Genomic DNA, 21674 nt, shown 5'->3' with positions numbered 1-21674 from the left:
GGTTCCCCAGGACAAGATCTACTGCTCATCTCTGACTGGCCCTAGGCCCAGGAGAACAGAAATGACAGCGTGGCCTCTGCTCGCTGCTGTGGATAGAGTTATTCTGTTCCTCTAACAACTGGCTGGATTCATTTACGCAATTCGCACTCTGCTCTTTTCTTGACGGATACCTTGACCCCATTTTCAACCCTGAGTCGCCAAGTCCACCAGCCCCTGAGATGAAAGGTGAGAAGTGCTCTCCCAGCAGGCAGCCCTGCGGCTGCCAGCAGAGCCCATCAGCCAAGGGCTTCGACCTGGGGGTTGCCAGCCACAGGGGGCACATTGTTCTCCTGCTTCCTTATTATTTCTGAGGCTGTCTGGGAGCTTCTCAGTTCAAGCTTGAAATCTTATATACATTATGTCTACCTGCTGGCTAAACAAGCGCTATATTGATAACTTCGTTTGTGGTTCACAGATATTTTACATTTCTTATTTAATCTGCATCCAGATCTGCCCATATACTCCTGTCCCTGTCAAACCTAACAATATTTAAGTGCCTACATTTGCCAATAGCCCGTGTAATCAGATGAATTTTTGCCAATGGTCCCGCTGAGTCTGTGTCTTCGTTTGCCTTCTCGGGGTCTGATAATAGATGATCTCTTTTTTTTTTTTAATAGATGATCTCTAAACAGAATTTACAACATAATCAGCTGGAGATTAACAATATCAATCTCATTTTTTTTTTTCGTTTCACAGCAGCTGCTTCTTTATAACCTGATCCACTTTGTTGTATTTATTGTCTTATTAGTCAGAATATTTGCCATAAATTCAGAGCCATTATACCAGTGGCTCATCCATTGCTCATAAAAAAAAAATGCTGTATTACTTCAGCTTCTCAGCTGATAGATACTTTCATAAGAAAACTAGAAAGCTTCCAGCAATGTGTCTGATATATGGCTGCCACCTTGTCCTCACTTCCAAATGATACCAAGGTCTAAGAAAGCAACATGGCTGGATGTGGAATGGATTTTCATGCAAGTGATGTCTTGTAATTTGGGTCTAAAATGTAAGATTCTTGCTTTGAAAGCCGTTACTAACTAATTGGTGAGAAATTATGTCTCAGAGTGCTATTTTATGAATAGTGTTCTTATGTGTTTTCAGAAATATTTAGCAAGTATCAGCCAAGCATCAAGTGCTTCCGGGTCCTGAGCAAAGAGGAAAAGTCAGAATTTTCCACTTGAAAGAGAACAGATGTCCCAGATAAGGCAGGAGACACATGTAAAGACTCATAGGAATAAAATCCATGAACTCAGGATGTTCAAATGCCTCCATTCTTCTGGGGCATGAAGAGAGGAGCAGGAATGGTAGAGATATTCTGGAAGGTGGTCAGGAGTCAGGGAAAAATCAATCTTACGTGCCCTAGAAGGATCCTGGTTGATGTGTTCTCAGTGCTGAGCAACCACAGAGGATGTGCAAGGGTGACTAGCTTTTTATATAAGAAAGATGACCCCACTACAGTGTAGAGAGTGTGACAAGAGGCAAGAAGCTCAGTATGAAGACCATTTCAGTGATCTGGAGGAAAGGTGAAGAGAAGAAAAGAGATGTGGAAACTACACATAATGCAGAACAGATAGGACTGAATGTATTAGTCAATTTTCTGTTACTATAATGAAGTACCTGCAGCTGTTGCTTTATAAAGAAAATATGTTTATTTAGGTCACCGTTTTGGAAGTTCAGGGGCATGATTCTAGCATCAACTTGACTCTTGTGAGGATCTCACGGTGGATGGCATCACAATGGTGGAGTGTAGGAAAGGAAAGATTACATCACAAGACAGGAAGCCAAAGAGAGACTGCGGTCCCCTGGGAACTAAGTGGATTTCCTCCAAGGACAGTGCCTCCCAGGGACCTAAGGGCTTCCCACTAGGCTCCACCTCTTAACCGTCCCACAACCTCTTAGCATTGCTACACCAGACACCAAGCTTCCAACACATGAACCCTTGGGAGACAAACCACATCCAAACCATGGCACTGAAGAAAGAATGAGATTTGTAGTCTTAGAAGGAGTCAAATCCATAACACTCAAGTTTCTAGCTTGGGCAAGAGGTGAATGTTGAAGTGCTTTGTGAAAATGGGGGATAGAGGAGAAGGAGCAAAATCGAGGAGAAGACAAAGTGTTTATCCATGAGCACCTTGAACTTCACATGTCTCAGGGTCTTACAAGTAATTGCCACGCTGAGAATAGGAGCAATATCTCCGTGAAAATTGAATGTTTGGTATTCATGAGCAGAGTAGCTGAATTTGAAGTCGTATGAGTGAATAAAATTGCCCAATTTTGTAGAACGAATAAGGGGAGGGAGAGCTGAAGATTGAGCCCATCATTCACAGATTACACAAAGGAAATTGGGCAAGGTCTATGAGGGAGCCCGGAAGAGGTAATGGCCCAGAAATTTACAAGTCACTCTTACAAAGATGGGGCACCAATGGCCCAGTGCACCAATCACCCATGAACAGACCAGCCTTGTTTCTTTCCTGTCTCAGTCCACCTTCTCCTCCCAGATTCTTTGAAACAAGTCCCAGGCACTGTAGCATGACATCTCTAGGCATGCAAGTGTCCAGCCGTACAAGACAGAACACTTTTTACACATAATCTCATTGTTTGTGTTTTGTGGGCCTCCGTAGGCTTCTGTTGTCTGAAGGAATGTTCTTTTAATCCCATTCTCTGTTTTCTTATGAAACTTAGAATGATCCAACCATGCTCTGTTGCTGTTGTTTTTTGTGATTATGAGTAATATTCTGGCACAAAGAGTTTTCCTGCACTTGTCCCCCGGAGAGAGCTCCAGCATAGCTTTTCTTGTGTCTGTTGTTGTTGCAAAGTGGTCAAAAATGATCCACTGTAGGTACATGTATGATGGCATGAATGGTGTGACTCTACTTCGGGTACAACCAGAGAAGTGAAAAGGTGTGCTCCATTTGTGTAGTATGAATCAAAGTGCATTCTGCTGCTAGAACAAATAAATTTTTAAAAAATGATCAAGTGCTCTCTCCACTTTGCCTTCTCTGCGTTTCCTTTTTTTAATCAACAAAAAATTATTGTTTGTTGGGGCTGGGATTGTGGCTCCATGGTAGAGTGCTCGCCTAGCACGGGCGGGACCCGGGTTCGATTCTCAGCACCACATAAAAATAAAGGCATTGTGTTGTGTCCATCTACAAAAAAGATTTTCTCTCTCTCTCTCTCTCTCTCTCTCTCTCTCTCTCTCTCTCTCTCCCTCTCTCTCTCTTTTAAAAAAATCTTGTTTATGTTTATGGGGTACAATGTGATGGACTGATCTGTGTGTCACAGTAGAGAGATTCAGTCAACCTAATTTACATATCACCAACTGACCAATTTTTTATGGTAAGAACATTAAAAGTCTATTCTTTCAGCAATTCAAAATGCATAATCATTGTTGTCAACTGTGGTCCTCTGCTTTCATCTGGACCTTCTCTTTCCTGGGTTCTTTTTTTTTTTTTTTTTTTTAAGAATAAAATACAATTTATTAAAGGAATATTGTTTACGTAATATGGGACATTATGGGACATCTTAAGTAAATCAGTACTATAGCGATCCTAAATTATTATTAATTTCTACATGTATAAAAGGTTTGATGATAGATGTATGCGTTATCAGTTTTATTGGGTATGGCTATAGGTGACGTCCTTCTGTATAAAGACACTGCACAGCATCACAGGGAGTACACACATATTAAATTCATTCACACAGTCCATTTCTCTTAAACTGCCACTGAAATTTAAATCATTGATCAACTCTAAACATTCTACAAAAACATGAGTTTTTCAGGAAACAAAAATGATTATTGGTTTTTCTAGATCTTTCCACTTGCTAAAGTGTTTTGATATATTTCCCACCCAAATTAAGTCCTTTTAAAAAATAAACTACTAGACTCTAGAGTATTTTTCAAGTGTTTTAAAAGATTTGTCTTATGATAAAAAAATATATATATATAAATAGGAACATCATGTAAGCATAGACAGGCACTGCATCACACATTCCTCTCAGTGGGATAATTATTCTAGAGTGTATCTAATCCTGGCATTAAATGTGTATGAAATAATTTGTCTTTAAATACCTACAGATTTAGAAAGGAAAGACAGAATATGCCAGTTTTCTCTAAGGATGAATTTGTGCAACACTGCTTTCTACTCTGGAACACATGAGCCTGGCCCTAGCTGACTGACGTCATAATAATATTGGATAGCATTTTCAAAAAGGAAGAAAAAAACCTGGCTTGTTCCATTAGATCAAATAACCTGCTGTCACTTAAACATGGTGACATTTCTATAAAAGCTGTACCCCCAAATCCATTTAACATCCTGCTGTTTTTCTTTCATCAAAAAATACTCATCTTGAAAACTGGTGACTGTATAAATGGGCTGCTGCGCTGGACCATGGAACAGTGGTGAGCAGAAATCACAAAGTATTAATTATCCACCTGTTGACAAAAATACTTTGTACACAATGTTTAGAGTTGTCCTCAGGTAAGTTTCTGTTAATTTTTTTGGCCACCAGAATTACTTCCACCTTGATTTCCTATCTCACTTCATAACCGTCTTAGAGGTGTTTTTAATCCAAAGTCTAGCTTTTTTTTTCCCCTCTGAAGATCAGCCTAAGGAGGCCCCCAACTACATGACATGATGTCAAAGGCATTGGGAAGAACCCACCTTCCTCTATCCTCAGGCTTCATCTGTTCTAAAGATTTGTAAAATGTATATCTGCCATAGGTAACATTTCACTGAGAGTATAAACTTCCTTGAAATCCATCCTAAGGAACATGTTTTTCAGAGTAAAAGAAAAATGGGGCATTGGAGATTAAAGAAGACTAGCGCCACAGGAAGCTATTCCTAAAGTGACCCAGTACTATCAGGGCCCAGTGGGCCACATCTCAAAAGCTAAGGGTGAATGCCACCACTCTGAGGCCATCTTTGGGGATACTGACAAAACTGCCTCAGCTGACTACAAATTTCTATTTCTAGGGACAATTTAGTAAATCAGAATTAGATCTGTAAAAGTCTTTAATCACATGAATTTCTCTCTATTGAAATATTTCATGTACTTAAGGATAATCTTTCTATAGTAAATAAAGGTTTGTGATTTGCCAATTAAAAACAAAAGAGGCTGTAAATACTAGAACCTAATAAAAGAATAAATTGTACATGAAACACATTCTTCCCCTAAGTGCTTACATTTGCTACAGATACATCCCATTTATGAGGTAATCAGATTCCTCAGATGTAATGGGACGAGCTTTCTTCAGTTTCTGTTTCACCAGGCGCAGCCGGCAAGCAACCATGAGAAGCAGCAGAGCAGTGATGGCCAAACCCAATGCCAAGGGTAGCACCGCACCTGTTTCTGGGGCTGGGTGTTCTCCTCTGCCTTGTTCACTCTTGGATTCAAAAATATAATTTTCCTCCTTTCTGTTGTTGCTTGAGGAATGTCTACCTGGCATCACAGGAATGATTTGGCTCTCTGGTCCCCAGGAGGTGGAGTGAATTCTCTTCTCTGAGACTGATGAGGTGACCAGCAGGTTGGGGGCAGTGACTTTCTGGAACTTTTCCAACAATGAGTGCTCCCTTGCATGTTCACTCAGGCCTGTTGTGTCTGGCTGGGCAGGACTAGCTGGCGTGTGGCTCACCATCTTGTGGTCAAGGCCCAAGTTTTGACAGAAAGCCTCGTCAGACCCATCAGGACATTGCGGCTTGCCATCACACGCCAGGGAGATATCAATGCAGCAGCCATTGTCACAGAAGAAGTGGTAGCGTGAGCAAACATTCAAGCACCCTCTTGTGGAGTAGGTCCTGGGAAGCACTGTCACGGACCCATTGTCGGAGCTTCTCTGACCAGCGGTGTCAGTCACGGTCAGCTGGAAGGTGTATGTTCCTTCCTGTAGGTGGGTCAGCTTCAGGGTTCCTGGTTGAGGCACCTTCATGTCCACTGATGGGTCACCCTGCAGTAGTGTCCACTCATACTGGATGATGGCGTGGTCATCTGTGCTTTCACGGCCATCCAGAATCACCCCATCTGTGGGCAGATGCAAAATCACATCCTGCCCAGCCTTGCTAAGTGGAGGTTCATCCTTGTCCAGCCGGGGCGAGGACCACGCGGTGGCCAGAGCGGGGTCTCCAGCTTCCAAGTCTCCTAGCCCGGTGTCTGGGGCGCGGCTGAGACTGTAGCTGCTGAAGCCACGGTGCGGCGCGAACTTGCAGACACTGCGGCCGCGCACAGTGCAGTTGAAGAGGTAGCAGCCAAGCGCGACCGCCGGGGACACAGGCAGCCTGGGCAGCTCCACCACCGCCACCGAACAGCGTGGCTCGGAGCAGCAGGCCGCCACACACTGACGCCAGTCCCGCACGGCCGCCGGTGCTCTCAGGAAGCTGGCACCTGCTGCGATGGAGTCCTGGGTTCGGATGATGGCGTCGGGCATGGCGCTGTAGCCGTCGCCGCCGGGGCCTGGACAGCCTTCCCGCGGGCCGATGCCGGCGCGCAGCTCCAGCTCCAGCTCCTCCTGCGGTCGTTCCTGCTGCAGCTGCCGGCGGAACTCCTCCAGCAGCTGCTCCACGCCCGAGAGCTGCGCGTGCAGCTCGGACAGCGGCGCCGCCGGTGGCACGGCCGTACGACCGCTGGGCAGCCACAGGCAGAGCAACAGCAACCCGCGCAGCGCCTGGTGCCGCCGCCGCTGCCGACGCCCCGAGTCCGCGCCCTCCTGGGCGGCGACGGCCACGGCAGCCGGCAGCGGAGGGGAGCGAGCCTAGGTCGGCCAAGTGACTAGCGAGGCGGGGAGGCGAGCCTGGGCCCCTCCTGCGGGGCCGCGGCGGGCACTAGGCCCCGGCCTCAAAGCCCGGTGTTCCCGGGGCCTGGCTGCTCCCCAGGGGTCGCGGGCGCCCGGGCGCCGGCGGGAACCGCTGCAGCAGGAGGCATAGCCGGCGGGGCCTGGCGCGGCTCCTCCTTTCCTGGGTTCTTAATGTCCCTGCCTCACTCACATTGGATTCTACCCCTGTTCTTCCCTCCATGAGAATTTCTGTCTCCTGCTTGGGAAGGGAATTGGGCTTATAGGTCTGGATAATTTATAGGACTGGCTCGTTCAGCACCTTCAGCCCAGCAAATCCCAGTCACTTAGCAGGAATGGGGCAAGGCCTCTCCTGGGTGGCTGCTGGGGGACCAGCTCTCTGGTCTCTGGATGTCAGTGGCCACACAACACCGGTGCCACGTTGGTCCCAGGGCTGTGGGTGGTCCCATACCAAGTTTGTGGGGGGTGGGGGAGTATGGGGCTTGGCTGCCACCTTGTTCTCATCTGTGTGTTATCTGAGTGTCTTTGTTGTGTGTTCCTGAGCACTTGGCTTTGGGAGCAGATCTCAGGAATTTCAAAGTTACAAGGCTGCCTCCACAATCTTTCCAGAATTCTCCCTGTAAGGCAGAGAGCAGAAGAGAGGGTGAGAGACTATAAGAATCAATTAAGACAAGCCTTGTAAAAAAAAAGGCCTTTTCTTGGTAGCTATTATCGTAATTAAACATCTCCTCCCCACCACCAGCCTAGGCACTTTTTGAGGGGAGTGATCATACTTTATTCATACTATATTCCCAGGGAATGTTACAGTACCCATCATGTAGGAAAGACTCAATCAATCCCCGTTGCATTGCATTAACGTAATATTTCTTGCTGGAAACTGTGATTCTACCAATTTTCTTTTTCCTATTAGAGCTAGACAACTGCTGGAAAATAAAAGATCTATGCAGTCCATTTATATTTGCAGTTCCAAACACATTTTCTTTTCTGAAGGTAAAAGAATATAATAGACCAGGAAACCTGAGGTAATTAAATCATTAAAATTTAAAAGACCTTATTTGATCTTCTCTACTGATGGTTGCTTCCTATTTTAGAAAATAAATTAGCATAAAAGTTTTCAAAATTGCATTTGTAAAAATCAGTGCAAAAACCTGTAGCTGTTATTATCACTCCTTCTGTTTAATTGCTTTTTTTGCAGTCCACAAAGTTGCTTTGCATAAATAATCTTAATGGAGCTCACAGCATCCTTTTGAAGTAGGTGATCTAGTAAGATGAGCTACATTAATGCTCAGAGTTAAATAGCTCTCAGGGAACTAAGTCTGGATTTAATCTGTCTCCCAGTCTTCCAGGGATAGTGGATTGTCTCTAAAACTTGCTCACATTGCCCAATTTCCTCCTACTTTACCCAAGTCAAAAATGTTCAGGAGAATTGGAGAGAAAGGTCTAGCAGAGGCCCCAGTTCTGACTAATTTCGGACTCCACGGCTGTTTCCATTAGAGGAAAAGGAGATCCTGACCAAGGATGACAGGAGGAGGAAGTGGCTTGTTTTTTCTTCTTCAAAGCTCTGCAGATATCTGTCTCCACATTAATCATTAATTTTACCTGGAGAAGCTTTTGTTCACAACTGCAATTTCTTGGAGACTTTTCACAATGAAAATAATTTCATTTTTTTCTTCTCAAAACATGCAGGACACCCTATTTACCCTGCCAGTTACAAGTCTTGCCAGTTACAAGTCTGCCAGTTACAATTAGAAGAAAAAAAAAAAAAAAACAGGAATGGTTGTTTTGTAGGCCAAGGAGAGTTTTGCCATTTGTGTCCACTAAGTAAGTGTCTCAAACTTGAAAGAGATGAGGATCCTGTTAAAATATAGACACTAATTCAGGAGCTCCACAGACAGCTCCTCAGACAGCAATTCCCACTACCTCCCAGGTGACGACATCAATCCTGTGGACCGTAGGTGAAGCAGCAAGGCCTCTCAGTGGCTCTCAAACTCAAGCAAAGTCAAAACCACCTGAGGCTTTGTTAATACAGTCGCCACCCTTTATTCAGAGTCTTGCTTTCTACCATTTCAGCTGCCATGGTCAACTGCGGTCAAAAAACATGAAATAAAGCATTCCGGAAAAAAACAACTAGTAAGTTTTAAGTTGTTCACTGTCTGGATTAACATGGTGAAATCTCATACTGTCCTGCTCCGTACTATGCAAAACATGAATCATCCTTTTGCCTGAATATCCACATGGTATATGCTACCTGCTCGTCACTCACTCAGCAGTCATCTCAGTTATCAGACGACGGTGGTGGTATCACAGTGTTTATGTTAATAATAGTCTGTTTATTAGAATATTAATAATTTTCTATTGTATTATTAAATATTGCTGTCAATCTCTTACTCTCCTTAATTTATAAATTAAAACTTTATCATATATATATATATATATATATATATATATATATATATATATATATATAACAGTATATATAGAACTCAGTACTATGTGAGGTTTCAGACATTCCCTAAGGGTCTTGGAACATATCCTCCTTAGATAAGAGGGGTGCTGTACTCAAATTTCTGGATCCCACTCCAAAACAGCTAATTCTGCAGTTCAGGATGTAGCTTGGGCATTTATTTGTAACAAGTTCCCAGGGGATGTTGATTCTGCTGATCTAATGTATTTGTTGATAATGCTTAAGGTAATTTGCATATTTAAGTCCTAAAGATGAAAAAAATCTTAAATATCCTCACTAATCAATCTCAAGTTCAAACACCGTAGAAAATGGAAATATTTGTGTTTATCTTCATACAGAATGATAGTCCTGTCTTGCAGCACTGCATTTGTAGGGCATTATTTATTTTTTTAGAGTTGTCAATTAATAAATACTTATTTTTATCCACTACAGTAGCACACTGCACTTATTAGTCTTTATAGTTATTTCACTGGATTGTAGCAATTTAAGCACGCCAGACAGTCTGTACCAAGGGGCTCAGGTATTAAGAATGTCAATATGTGAGCGCAAATTTCCTACTTGGCAGCAGGGGGCAGCAGTATCACCTGTATTTTATAGCTGTGGGAGAATGGGAAACAAACATTGAGTATCAGCATCCAGCTATTGTTTGAACAACACTGGGTGGCCTTCTTCTGAATATAAGAACTGCAAAGCCTCATGATTCACACGATCACAACAGTTCCTGCCTCAGTTCTGAAAAAGAACAATGATGATAAAAAATATTTTACTGAAGTATAGAATATAATAATATGGAATACAAGCCATCTAGGAATAAATAAGTCCTAAAAGCTTATGTCTTAGAAAACATTTTACTTAAAATAAATATGTCATATGAATCCAATCAAAAATATTTTTAAAACTATGTATTTATTATTTTGTGCAGATCAAAAATATCTGCTGTGAGCAATGCCTCTGGTTTCTTGCCCAAACCCAACCTGACACTCCCCAGAGACACCTCTTCTGCTACCCACTCAAGGAGGGGGGCTGATTTCTCCCACCTGTCTTAGACCTCTGTGCTTCTGACCTTCACCTCCACATCAGTCTACTCCTTCTCTGCCCTCCCCACCTCTCCTTCTACCCTGCCCCAGAGAAAAAGCTGCACAGACCCTGCTTTAGACAGCACTGCTACAGGCGTCCTCCCAGGTCCCCCGCCACATTCCTGACCACTTCAGCTCCCAGCCCTCTGTCGGTTCCCAGCACCACTGCTACAACTTGTAAGGTGTATATTGCCACAGGGGTCCTGTCCTCTTTTCCATTTTGCCATTTGTGTCCACTGCCCACTAGATACTAGCCTCCACTTCTGGGCACAACCAAGACCTCCCTGTGCTCAGAACTTGCTCCTTCACAGTCTCCGCCTCAAGCACCCCCTCTTGGACTCCCCACTTTCTCCAGCTATGCTCTTCCGCACCAACAGCTCTTGGATCCCACTGGTGCCTACAGCTCCCTGATGCTAGATTTACTAATGGACTCCATCTTCTTCCTGTTTTTCCTCCATTTCCTCCAGCGCCATCTTGGACTCCAGCGCCCACCATGGTGATCATTCCCTCCCTGTGCAGTCAGCGCTTTTTCCTGTTCCTTCAGAGCGATGTTCACCTGGCAAAACCACAACTCTGCCAGTGCTTCACCTGTACCTGTGCACCTGAATGTACTCAGAAAACTCCTGCCTGAACCAACTGGTCGCCCTTCAATACATGATCATGAACCTCAACAGTGCCCTTGGAGCTGCCTGGCCACCTCGTGTCCCCAGCTAGTGAGTCTCCCTCTAGTCTGGGAGCCTGTGTCATTCCCTCTCCTCTCTCCTCAGACTCACTTTTAGTTGATGATCTCATTTTCTATTTTACTGAGAAAGTGGATCCAAAGAGGATGTCTCTGTCTACCCACCCACCTGTCTCTTGATTTATACCTCCCTCCTGCTACTGTGGAGGAACAAACTGTTCCTGCTCCTCACAGAGGCGGAATTTCCCCTAAGCCCACTAAGTCCCATCCCTTCCTGCCATCTTGAGGACGAGGCTCCAGCCGATCTGCAACCCTCTCCTGCACCATGCAATTTCCATTCTCCTGGACCACCTCCCCCAGGACTCAAATGAGCAGTTATTTCTCATCCTGGGCAAAAGGAAGATAAGGAGAAAGGAGGAAAGAAAGAGGGAAAGATGGGAAAAGAAAGAGGAAGGAAGGAAGGAAGGAAGGAAGGAAGGAAGGAAGGAAGGAAGGAGGCCGACCAGCCAGCTGGCCAGCCTTTCTGAACTTCACATATCCTTCCGACTTTTCCTCCATTTCTCTGATCCTCTTTGAAGAAAACTTATCAAAGAATTTTCTACACATGTCACTTGGACCACATTACCTCTCATTTTCTCTGGAAGTCACTCCATTTAGGTTTTCACCCCTCGCAGTCCACAAAATTTGCTCTTGTCAAGGCCACCAATAGCCAAATCCCATCCCGATTTTAATTGCCACTTGCAGCAAGAGCATATTTGCTCTACTCCTCATTCTTGACACACTTCAGCTACCTTCTCTTCCCTCATATCCTAGTCTGCTTGGGTGACTATAACTCAATACCATAGGCTGAGCAGCTTAAAAAAACAAGCATGGGCTGGGATTATGGCTCAGTGGCAGAGCGCTTGCCTCACACGTATGAGGCACTGGGTTTGATCCTCAGCACCACAGAAAAATAAATGAATAAAATAAAGGTGTTGTGTGCATCTACAACTGGACACAATATTAAAAATTTTTTAAAACAGTTCTGGAGGCTGGAAGTCCAAAATCAAGGTATCCACACATGCAGTATCTGGTGAGGGCCACTTCCTGGACTGTAGGCATGCCATGGCATCACAGGGCCAAGAGAATGAGCTTCCTACAAGGATATGAATCCCACCATCGGGGTCCTGCTGTTGTGCCCTCATCTCCATCTTACCACCTCCCATTGGGAGTGAGGTTTCCACACATGAACTGAGGGGGGATGCAGATATTCAGTCCACAACACCCCGTAGGCCCCCATGTGAACTCGCTCGCTTTCTTCTGGTCTCCGCTCTTGGCCCTTTACCAAGCTGCCTCCTGTGGCAGCCTCCAAGTTGTGTCATGGACACCTCTCTTCAGGAGGCAACCTAAAGGAGGGCATCAGCTGAAAGGCTGCAGCTAGGGGTGCACCCAACACCCTCCACCAATGACTCAGTACAGCACAGATGCAAGGTCTCACCAACTTTGGCCAGCACCAGCTCCCAGGCCAAGCTCCCTGTTGGGCTGAGGCCTGCTCAGCGTGAGTTGAGATTCTCGGTATGCAGCCCCAACGCCCTTGCTTTCTGCCTCTCGCAGGTGTCACACCTGCATTGTCCACCCCTGCTCCCACTCTCTTCCACAGGTGTTCCCCCAGCACATCTCACTCTCAGATGAATAATCTCCAACTGTAGTAATAATAATAGTGGCAACCATATATATTAGCTAGCGTGATAAATGTTTTACATAAGTTAATCAGTTCTTAGTACTGCAATATGGCAAAACTGTCAAAATTCTGTAAAAATGAAAATCGGGACATTCAACATTACCCTCATTTGCATACTTTAGTAACCAATCCTGGAGATTTACTAGTTCTAATTCGTGACTTAAACAGTGCTTGTTGTATCTCAGAAAGAAAAGAAAATGAAGAATAAGTGTTTGGTAATAAAAATAGAAAGAAGATGATTAAAATAATCTCCCAGGCTGGGGATGTGGCTCAGCGGTAGCGCGCTCGCCTGGCATGCGTGCGGCCCGGGTTCGATCCTCAGCACCACATACCAACAAAGATGTTGTGTCCGCCAAGAACTAAAAAATAAATATTAAAATTCTCTCTCTCTCCCCCTCTCTCTCTCTCTCTCTCTCTCTCTCTCAAAAAAAATAAAATAATCTCCCAAGGGGCCACAGCCAGCAGCGCTTCTGCCTGATGAGTGTCCCTGTCATCCAAGGGACTGACATTTGTGTATCCGTGTTCTCAGCTCCCCCTGTTCTTAGGTCCACGTGGCTCTCCACAGGCCTCCTTTCTTTAACCCTCCACTATAAAAACCACCCACTGTCTGAACAATGGCATCTCCAGCCCCCAGCACTCCTTTTCCCAGCATGTATGTCCCCAAGTCTGAGTGTTATCCTGTCTGAAATAAAAAAGTCCCAAGATGGCCTCTGACAGAGTCTTTCAGAGTAGGCACAGGACACAGGAAATCAGTTCCCCTGAGGCCCTAATGGCACAGGAGTCATAGCTCGATGTCTTTGAGACTTTTTCTTCCAGCTGCCCAGGGGGGTAACTGCTAGTTTCACACACACACAGATACATACACATACACATGCACACACATACACATACACACACATGCATGCATACATGCATACACATACATACAAAAAAAAAAAAAAAAAACAGAATCATGCACACACCCCTTTCCTAACAGCAAGTAACTATTCCCTGGAGTGAGCATGGCCTATCTGCTTCCAGGAGAGAAGCTGTTTCTTTACCACTCTGCACCTTCGGAGTTCACCTTGCTCACAGTGTACTTTGCACCTCACAGTTGCCTTTCCTTTTCCTTGGTGACTTCATATAGGCTGCATTGTGCTATACATAACAAAAGGACTCATCCCTGAACAGAAACTAAAGCGCTGATCCCGCAGCCACACAAAGGCTCAGCAGAAGCTCCCAAGTCCTTTGCTGTGAGGATGCAATTAAATGATTGGAGAAGTTGCCCTCCCCCTTCTCCCCATCTCTGATTGGAATGAGGCCAATGGCTCTGTGATTTCAGTTGAAAATGCATACACCACAGAGAGGCGCGTGTTTGGTCTGTCCTAAGGAGATGCTATCCCTTTCACAAAAGACAAGGCGTCTCCAAAGAGTCCTACTTCAGGAATGGCCAGGGCCAGCACAGAGCAGGAGAATTAAGGTCACACCCAGCACCCTGAGGTGGGTCTACAATTAGGAAAAAATGATGCCAAAGCCGATGTCGACAGAGGTCAACTTAACCCAACATAGTAGATTTCAGGAAATCCAGAAACACGTTAAAGTATAAGTCCATGTCTAGAGGCTCCAAGAGAGAAAATATAGCAAGGGTCATTTAAAAAGTCTACTATGGTCTGAAAGTTTGTCCCACCCAAATTAAGATTGAAACCTAATCCCCAAAGCAGTAGTATTAAGAGGTGAGATGTTTAGCAAGAGATCGGATCAGGAGGGTGGAACCCCCATGAATGGAATCAGTGTCCTCATAGGAGTGGCCCTTGACACCCCCCTTGCTCCTTCTGTCCTGTGAGGATCAATGAAAAGGCACCATCTGTGAGTCAGAAAATGGCCCTGGCCAGATATCGAACCTGCCTGAATCTTGATCTGGGACTTCCCAGCCTCCAGAGGGTGAGAAATAAAATCATGTTGCTTATAAGTCACCCATTTATGGTATTTGGGGCAGGGGTTAGAGCAGTACATCCAGGTGGACTCAAATGGAAAAAAAACAAAACTCTATATCTCTACAAATTAAAATCACCCCAATGTGGAAACAAAGAGTAGAGGTACCCCAAACAATGAAGACCACTGAGAGCTTTACAAACTGAAGTCGCAAAGAAGCACGTGTAACAAATGGGCACAGAGAATTTGTCCAACCACAAGGGCAACGGAGGGGCACTGAGACAAGGAACTCTTCAGGAAAACCCGTGCCTAGAAAGAACTGAAACTAGGTGACAAGACAGTGGGCCATCCAAAGCCCTTGGTGAGGGGTGAGCAAAGGAAAATAGCGAAAAAGAAGAGCCCCCGCGTGGGATTAACAAAAGGAAAAGAGAGTGCCGCTGCTTTTCTGCCTCCGATTTCTCTGTAAATGGTGAAGTAGAACCAGTGCTAAGACGTCCTGGACCATGAAGGCGGGTGAATATCGGAAAGGAGACAACTATTCGTGGTGCTATTAAAAAATCATAATAGCATCCCAATAAGAGGATGGGGTGGTTTTTCTCCACTTCCCATGGGTAGGAGCTCCTCTGGACTGTTATGGTTGAGCACAGCATTGTTAGAGGAAATCTAAAAGCTGTATCCAAGGAGGGACTCACGTCCAGGAAGGGACTGATGTCAAGCACAGGTAAATCCTTCCTAGGTGTTTCCTCCAGCTCACCTTCTGTTGGATCTGAATATGACGGGTCCCCTCTGAAACTCATGTTGGAGTTTGACCCCACTGTGAGGGGTTAGACTAATCTGAGGGTTAAAATTCAATCTGACGATGGCATTAGAGGTGGGTCTTGGGGAGATGATTAAAACTAGATAAGGTCATGAAGGTAGAGCTCCCATGATCAAATCCTGGTGGCTATACAAGAAAAGGGAGAGAGAACAGACAGACACACGGACACATGAGTTTCCTGTCTCTGGCTGTGTGATGCCCTGCACTACCTCAAAACACCCGCTTGTGAGAAGAACACCACAGAGGCAGGCCTTCGACCTTAGACCAGAACCAGGAACCCAAACAAACCCTTTCTTTTATAACTTGCACAACCTGGGCTACTGTGTGGTTCACACAGAAAACAGAGTCATACCTCTTCCTCCTCTGGCCATACCCCGCTTTCTCTTCCTTTCTCCTTGTCTTTTTGCTCCTCTTTTTCCTATATTCACTCCCATCTCAGGAAGGAAGATACTCTATGGAAGAAAATAAGACCACCATCAGCTCAAGACTCATTGCCCTGCTCCCCCACAGAGAGAAATATATATCCAAATAGTACCAAAAAATTTATTTATGATAATGCTAGGGGGCTCTATGTGAGTCCCATTTCTTTCTTTCTTTCTTTTTTTTCTTTTTTTGGATAAATCATGGCTAGGCCATGTGTCTACACTGAGACTAAGAGAGGGAAGTCCCCCCAAACTATATCAAGAGAGCAGGATTGCTATGCTAGTCAGATTTCCATCACTATAGCAAAATACCTGAAATAATCAACTTAAAAAGAGGAAAGGTTTATTCTGGCTCACAGTTTTAGAGTTTTTAGTCCATGGTCAGTTGGCCTAAGCTTTGGGGCTTATTGTGGGCAGCCCATCATGGTGAGAGCATGTGGCAAAGCCATCTGCTCACTTCATGGCTGCTGGAGGAGAAAAAGAGGAAAAGAAAGAGGCTCAGGGTTGGGATTCCACAGCTCCCTTCAAGGGCATGACTCACCAAGACCTGATTTCCTCCCACTAGTTCCCACCTCCTAATAGCATCATGGGTTGGCAACCAAGCCTTTAACACGTGGGTCTTTAGGAATCCAAACCCTAGCAATTGCTAAGAGCCTGAGGAGGGTGAAGTCTCCAAAGGAAAAGATGCTGGAATGAGGAGGAAAAAATGCTCAATATGATTTATTTGAGAAGTTTTCATGCAGAAGACTGATTTGATTTGAAATATTCATTTCTAGGAGGCATTATTCCGTCTATGTTGCAGAGATTTTTATTTAATAGGGGAAACACTAAAAAAAATGGAATATATTTTAAAAGGAAAAAAAAGGAAAGAAATGCTCTGCTTCATAAGATAAAAGAGAGCGTGATCATCCCTCTGTGACACTGTGAAAGAGGGGAGGAGCCAGACGACCTTCAAAGTCAAGGTCTACACTGGCATCAAAATCCAGGGCTCTGGGGCACCACTCACGTAGAAGGGGAAGGCAAAAAGCACATTGTAAACAGAGAGGCCCTCTCCAGCAAGATTTGGCTGTTGTAAATTTTTTTTTCCTGGATGATGTTAAGCCCTCACGGCTGGTAGCTCTCCAAACTCCACGGAGGGTGTGCTACTCTCTGGGCGTCATGCTGCCCCCCAGCTTGCATGCCAGGGCGTTCTGATATGAGAGAGTGGACAGAATACTCCTGTTTAAACACGGAGCCTTTCAACATACGGCTTTAATTTTGCTCCCCTGGAAGCATAGATGCCCCTCACACGTCCCATGATGATTCCACAGCACAGACCCCAACAGCCCCCCCAGGGCACCACAGCACCCTCGGCCTCTGACACCAAGCCAGGCCAATCACAGGTATCTGAAAAGCATTGGCTGGACTCATGCACGAGTAAATTGGTTATTTAAATAAAAAATGAAATCCTACTTAGAATGAAAGTGGAATAAGTTCATGAAATAAACTGTTTCTCAAAGTGACTTGACTGTCAGCCTTTTATTCTTTTATTTTTAATAGCTGAGGTGTTTTTAATTTGTTCATTTGAAATAAAGTACATTATACACCAAATCATTTTAACAAATATTCTAGTTGTCAAGCATGTAAGTAGCTAGTTGGTTAAGATCTGAAGACTGCTAATAAGGTTTTATAGGATTTTAAATTTATTCTGTTATATAATAGTTCAGGATTAAAGTAAACAAAACTCTTGGGCCCCATCTTCTACACACCATAATTCTTTCAACATAATTATAAGATTAATATTAACTTGCTGCTTTCATTTCCAGAAAAAAAATTTTCAGCTACTCCTCAGTGACTAACTTTCACTGAACAAGTTAGTATGAAATTTATTCTCACGTTGGGATTTTACTGCACCCCTGTGTCATATTTGGTAGATGATTTCCCACCTTTTTTGGTATTTCTCACCTCTTGCTAACTGAGTACCGTTATTTTGATTAAATGCTTTTACCCTGGGACATAACTGACCTTTTACAAAGTATTTATTAAACGGAGTAACTCTTTCTTTTTCAAGGATAACAGGAAAGAGCAGAACTTAAGGTTTCATTTACTGAAAGTTTTAAAGATTTCCCTCTCAAAAGCTATTTCAAGCGCACAGGACCTCCAGATGCCCAGGTAGGACACCAGCGTTAGCACCCGCCTAGGACTCCTGGCTGCCCACGGAGGCAGGAGTCCTGGCCACCACATTCACATAGGACACCTGGCCGCAGCCGCACACAGGAGCTCCAGCCGCCACTCCCGTGTGGACCCCATCTCCCATGTGGGGGTCCCCTGTCACCTCCATTTTGGGGCACTGCAACCACTGCCACAGTCCCCTAGACTACACGTGGTCACATGCACCTGGGGACACCTCACTGGGTCCAGAGACAGCCGCCAGCCATGATACTGCATGCCACAGAGCTGCATCTCGGAACACATCACACATCAAACACATCCATCATCCACCACCCAGCCCCACCCAACCCCACACCCCCTGGATGAAAGCAGCCGCCTCCATCTTGGGACACCTTCATTGCCTCTTTAGTTGGAACACCAGCTGGGACTTTAAAGCAATATCAAAGTACCGGAAGTCCCCAACTTCCCTCCCCCCCAGCAGCTGCTAACCCAGCACCTGCTTGCAGCTACATGGCCTTGGGTAGCTCACAAAACAGGGTCCTGAACTGCCCATTATAAAACAGCTCTCCAAGACAGGTGTGCAGCCCCCAGAATGCAGCCCCTAAGACCCCTGGAGAGAACGGTTCCTGACTGGGAATCAGAAAGGGAAGGGGTGAGTGATATAGTTTAGAGACTAAATTGGAGACCAGGAATTGCAAGGTCTACAGGCCATATTAGGAGATAAGACCAGGTGCCCACATCACATGAGGGGGCCCCAAAGGAGATCCTTGGGGAGCAGTCTCCCGTTGGGGACAGGCAAGTGTATACTCCACCTCCAGGAGCTACGCCCCCAAGAACAACCCTCCCACCCTGATAACCCCCACCATCCTGAGGGTGGAGATACCAGCAAACAACAGACAACCCCACCTACGAGATGAGAAGGAAGCTGGAAAGATACTGATCTTCAACAAAAATAATCCTTGTATCTTCCTTCAAGATTTCTCCCCCCCCCCCTCTGCTCCCACCCTCACATCCCCAACATTTGTGAAACCAAGGGCTTTTCATGAATTAGGCTACTGAGGACTAGGATGTCTGAATAGTATATTACAATGATGTTGTATATTCTTTTATCTCCTGTTTTTACATTTTTATTTTTCTTAATATTTATGTTTTCATAGTCTACTGTCTTCCCACTCACCTGTCTCCCCCAAATCACTTTTTTCTCTTGCTGATAACCAACTTCTTTAGATTCCTCTTTCACACTTTCTAAGATCTAATAACTCTCTATCCTCACCTCCTACCCCCTCAGCATCTCATCCTACACCACATCCCCAGTTCTTTGTCCACCATCAGAAACTGGAGACCCTTTTGCAAACCTACTGCTTCTAGTGTAGATAATAATTAAACTTACCATTTCTGTATATTGTGACAAACCTGTAAACATCTGAATAGCAGCTATTTGGTTTAAGGTTCTGTATTGTTTGTATTGGGATCTGTTCACACTGTTCTCCCCAATTAAAGGAGAGGTATTGGAAACCTGCAGAGACACAATAAGCCTATAGAGTAAAAACAGTATCGTCTTGGATCTGCAGTGCTAGATCCAACAGGAAGAAAGTGCCTCAAACAAACCAAGATATTACAGTATTAGAGTCCATGGCCAGCACAACAGAAGAAATGACAGAGAAGGAGTTCAGGATGTGCTTAATTAAAATGTTCTGTGAATTAAAGGGGGATATAAGAGAGCAAATACAGGCAGCAAAAGATCATTTCGATAAAGAGTCACATAAGCAAATACAGGAAGCAAAAGATCACTTCAATAAAGAGATAGAGGTTCTGAAAAAAAAAACAGAAATCCTTGAAATGAAACAAACAATAAACCAAATTAAAAGCTCAATAGAAAGCATCACCAACAGTTTAGATCACTTGGAAGACAGGATCTCAGACAATGAAGACAAACTATATAATCTTGAAAAGAATGTTGACCACACAGTGAAGATGGTAAGAAACCATGAGCAGAACATTCAAGAATCATGGGATAACATAAAAAAGACTAAATTTAAGAATTATTGAGATAGAGGAAGGCATATTTGGTTTAAGGTTGTATATTGTTTGTATTGGGATCAAAATGGAATAGAATTAGAAATCAATGATAAAATAAAAAATAGAAGCTACTCCAACACCTGGAGACTAAATAATATGCTATTGAATGAACAATGGGTTGCAAAAGACAAAAAAACCCCACAAAGTAATAAACAATCTATTCAATGAAATATTATCAGAAAATTTTCCAAACATGAAGAACGAATTGGAAAATCAAATACAAGAGGCTTACAAGACACCAAACATACAAACTCACAACAGATCCACACCATTGCACATTATAATAAAAATGCCTAGCATACAGAATAAGGAGAGAATTTTAAAAGCCAAAAGAGAAAGGAATCAGCTTACATAAAGGGGGAAACCAATTAGGATATCTGCAGATTTTTCAACCAGACCCTCAAAACTAGACAATCCTGGAACAACAAATACCAAGCTCTGAAAGAAAATGGACGCCAAACAAGAATCTTACATCGAGCAAAATTAAGCTTTAGATTTGATGACAAAATAAAAACCTTCTGTGATAAACAAAAGTTAAAAGAATTTACAACTAGAAAGCCTGCACTACAGAATATCCTTGGCAAAATATTCCATGAGGAGGAAATGAAAACAACAATGAAAATCAGCAGAGAGAGGTACTACACTAAAGGGAAAATCTAATCAGAGGAGAAACCAAGACAAGTTAAATACCAAAAATAAACAAAAAAGGCTGGGAATACAAATCATGTCTCAATAATAACCCTGAATGTTAATGGCCTAGACTCACCAATCAAAAGACATAGACTGGTAGACTATATTAAAAAAAAAAAAGACCCAACAATAAGCTGCTTTCAGGAGATTCATCTCATAGGAAAAGACAGCCACAGACAGAAGGTAAAAGTTTGGGGAAAAAACATACCACTTCACATGGATGTGGAAATAAGCAGGGGTTTCCACCTTCATATCAAGTAAAGTAGACTTCAAGCCAAAGTTAATCAGAAGGGATAAAGAAGGACATTTCTTTTTTTTTTTTTTAAGAAGGACATTTCATACTGCTCATAGGAACCATACATCAACAAGACACAACAATTATAAATACATATGCCCCAAACAATGGAGCATCATCAAACTTTTCTCAAGTTCAAGAGTCAAATAGACCACAATACAATAATTCTGCATGACTTTAACACACCTCTTTCACCACTAGATAGATCTTCCAGACAAAAGCTAAATAAAGAAACCATAGAACTCAATAATACAATCAATAAGTTAGACTTAACAGACATATATAGAATATTTCATCCATCAATGAGTGAATACACTTTCTTCTCAGCAGCACATAGATTCTTCTATAAAATAGACTATAGATTATGCCACAAACCAACTCTTAGCAAATACAAAAAAAATAGATACTACCCTGCATTCTATCAGATCAAAATGGAATAGAATTAGAAGTCAAGATAAAATAAAAAATAGAAGCTAATCCTGGAGACTAAATAATATGTTATTTAATGGACAATAGGTTGCAAAAGACCTCAAAGAGGAGGTTAAAA

At 43.7% G+C, this 21674-nt stretch overlaps 1 protein-coding gene and 1 pseudogene across 1 annotated transcript in view; both read right to left on the bottom strand.

The window, feature by feature from the left end:
• LOC144249836 (uncharacterized) overlaps positions 1-21674 on the bottom strand; it is a 277991-nt gene that overhangs the window by 101273 nt on the left and 155044 nt on the right. Inside the window, exon 5 of the mRNA XM_077792034.1 lies at positions 15843-15942. Coding sequence (XP_077648160.1) covers positions 15843-15942 — 100 coding nt within the window. The remainder of the gene's footprint in view (positions 1-15842; positions 15943-21674) is intronic.
• On the bottom strand, positions 5187-15470 carry LOC144249701 (low-density lipoprotein receptor-related protein 11 pseudogene; annotated as a pseudogene).

The sequence above is a fragment of the Urocitellus parryii genome, chromosome 12 (assembly GCF_045843805.1).
Source record: "Urocitellus parryii isolate mUroPar1 chromosome 12, mUroPar1.hap1, whole genome shotgun sequence".
NCBI lineage: Eukaryota > Metazoa > Chordata > Mammalia > Rodentia > Sciuridae > Urocitellus > Urocitellus parryii.
This window is presented reverse-complemented; position numbering and strand designations above follow the sequence as displayed.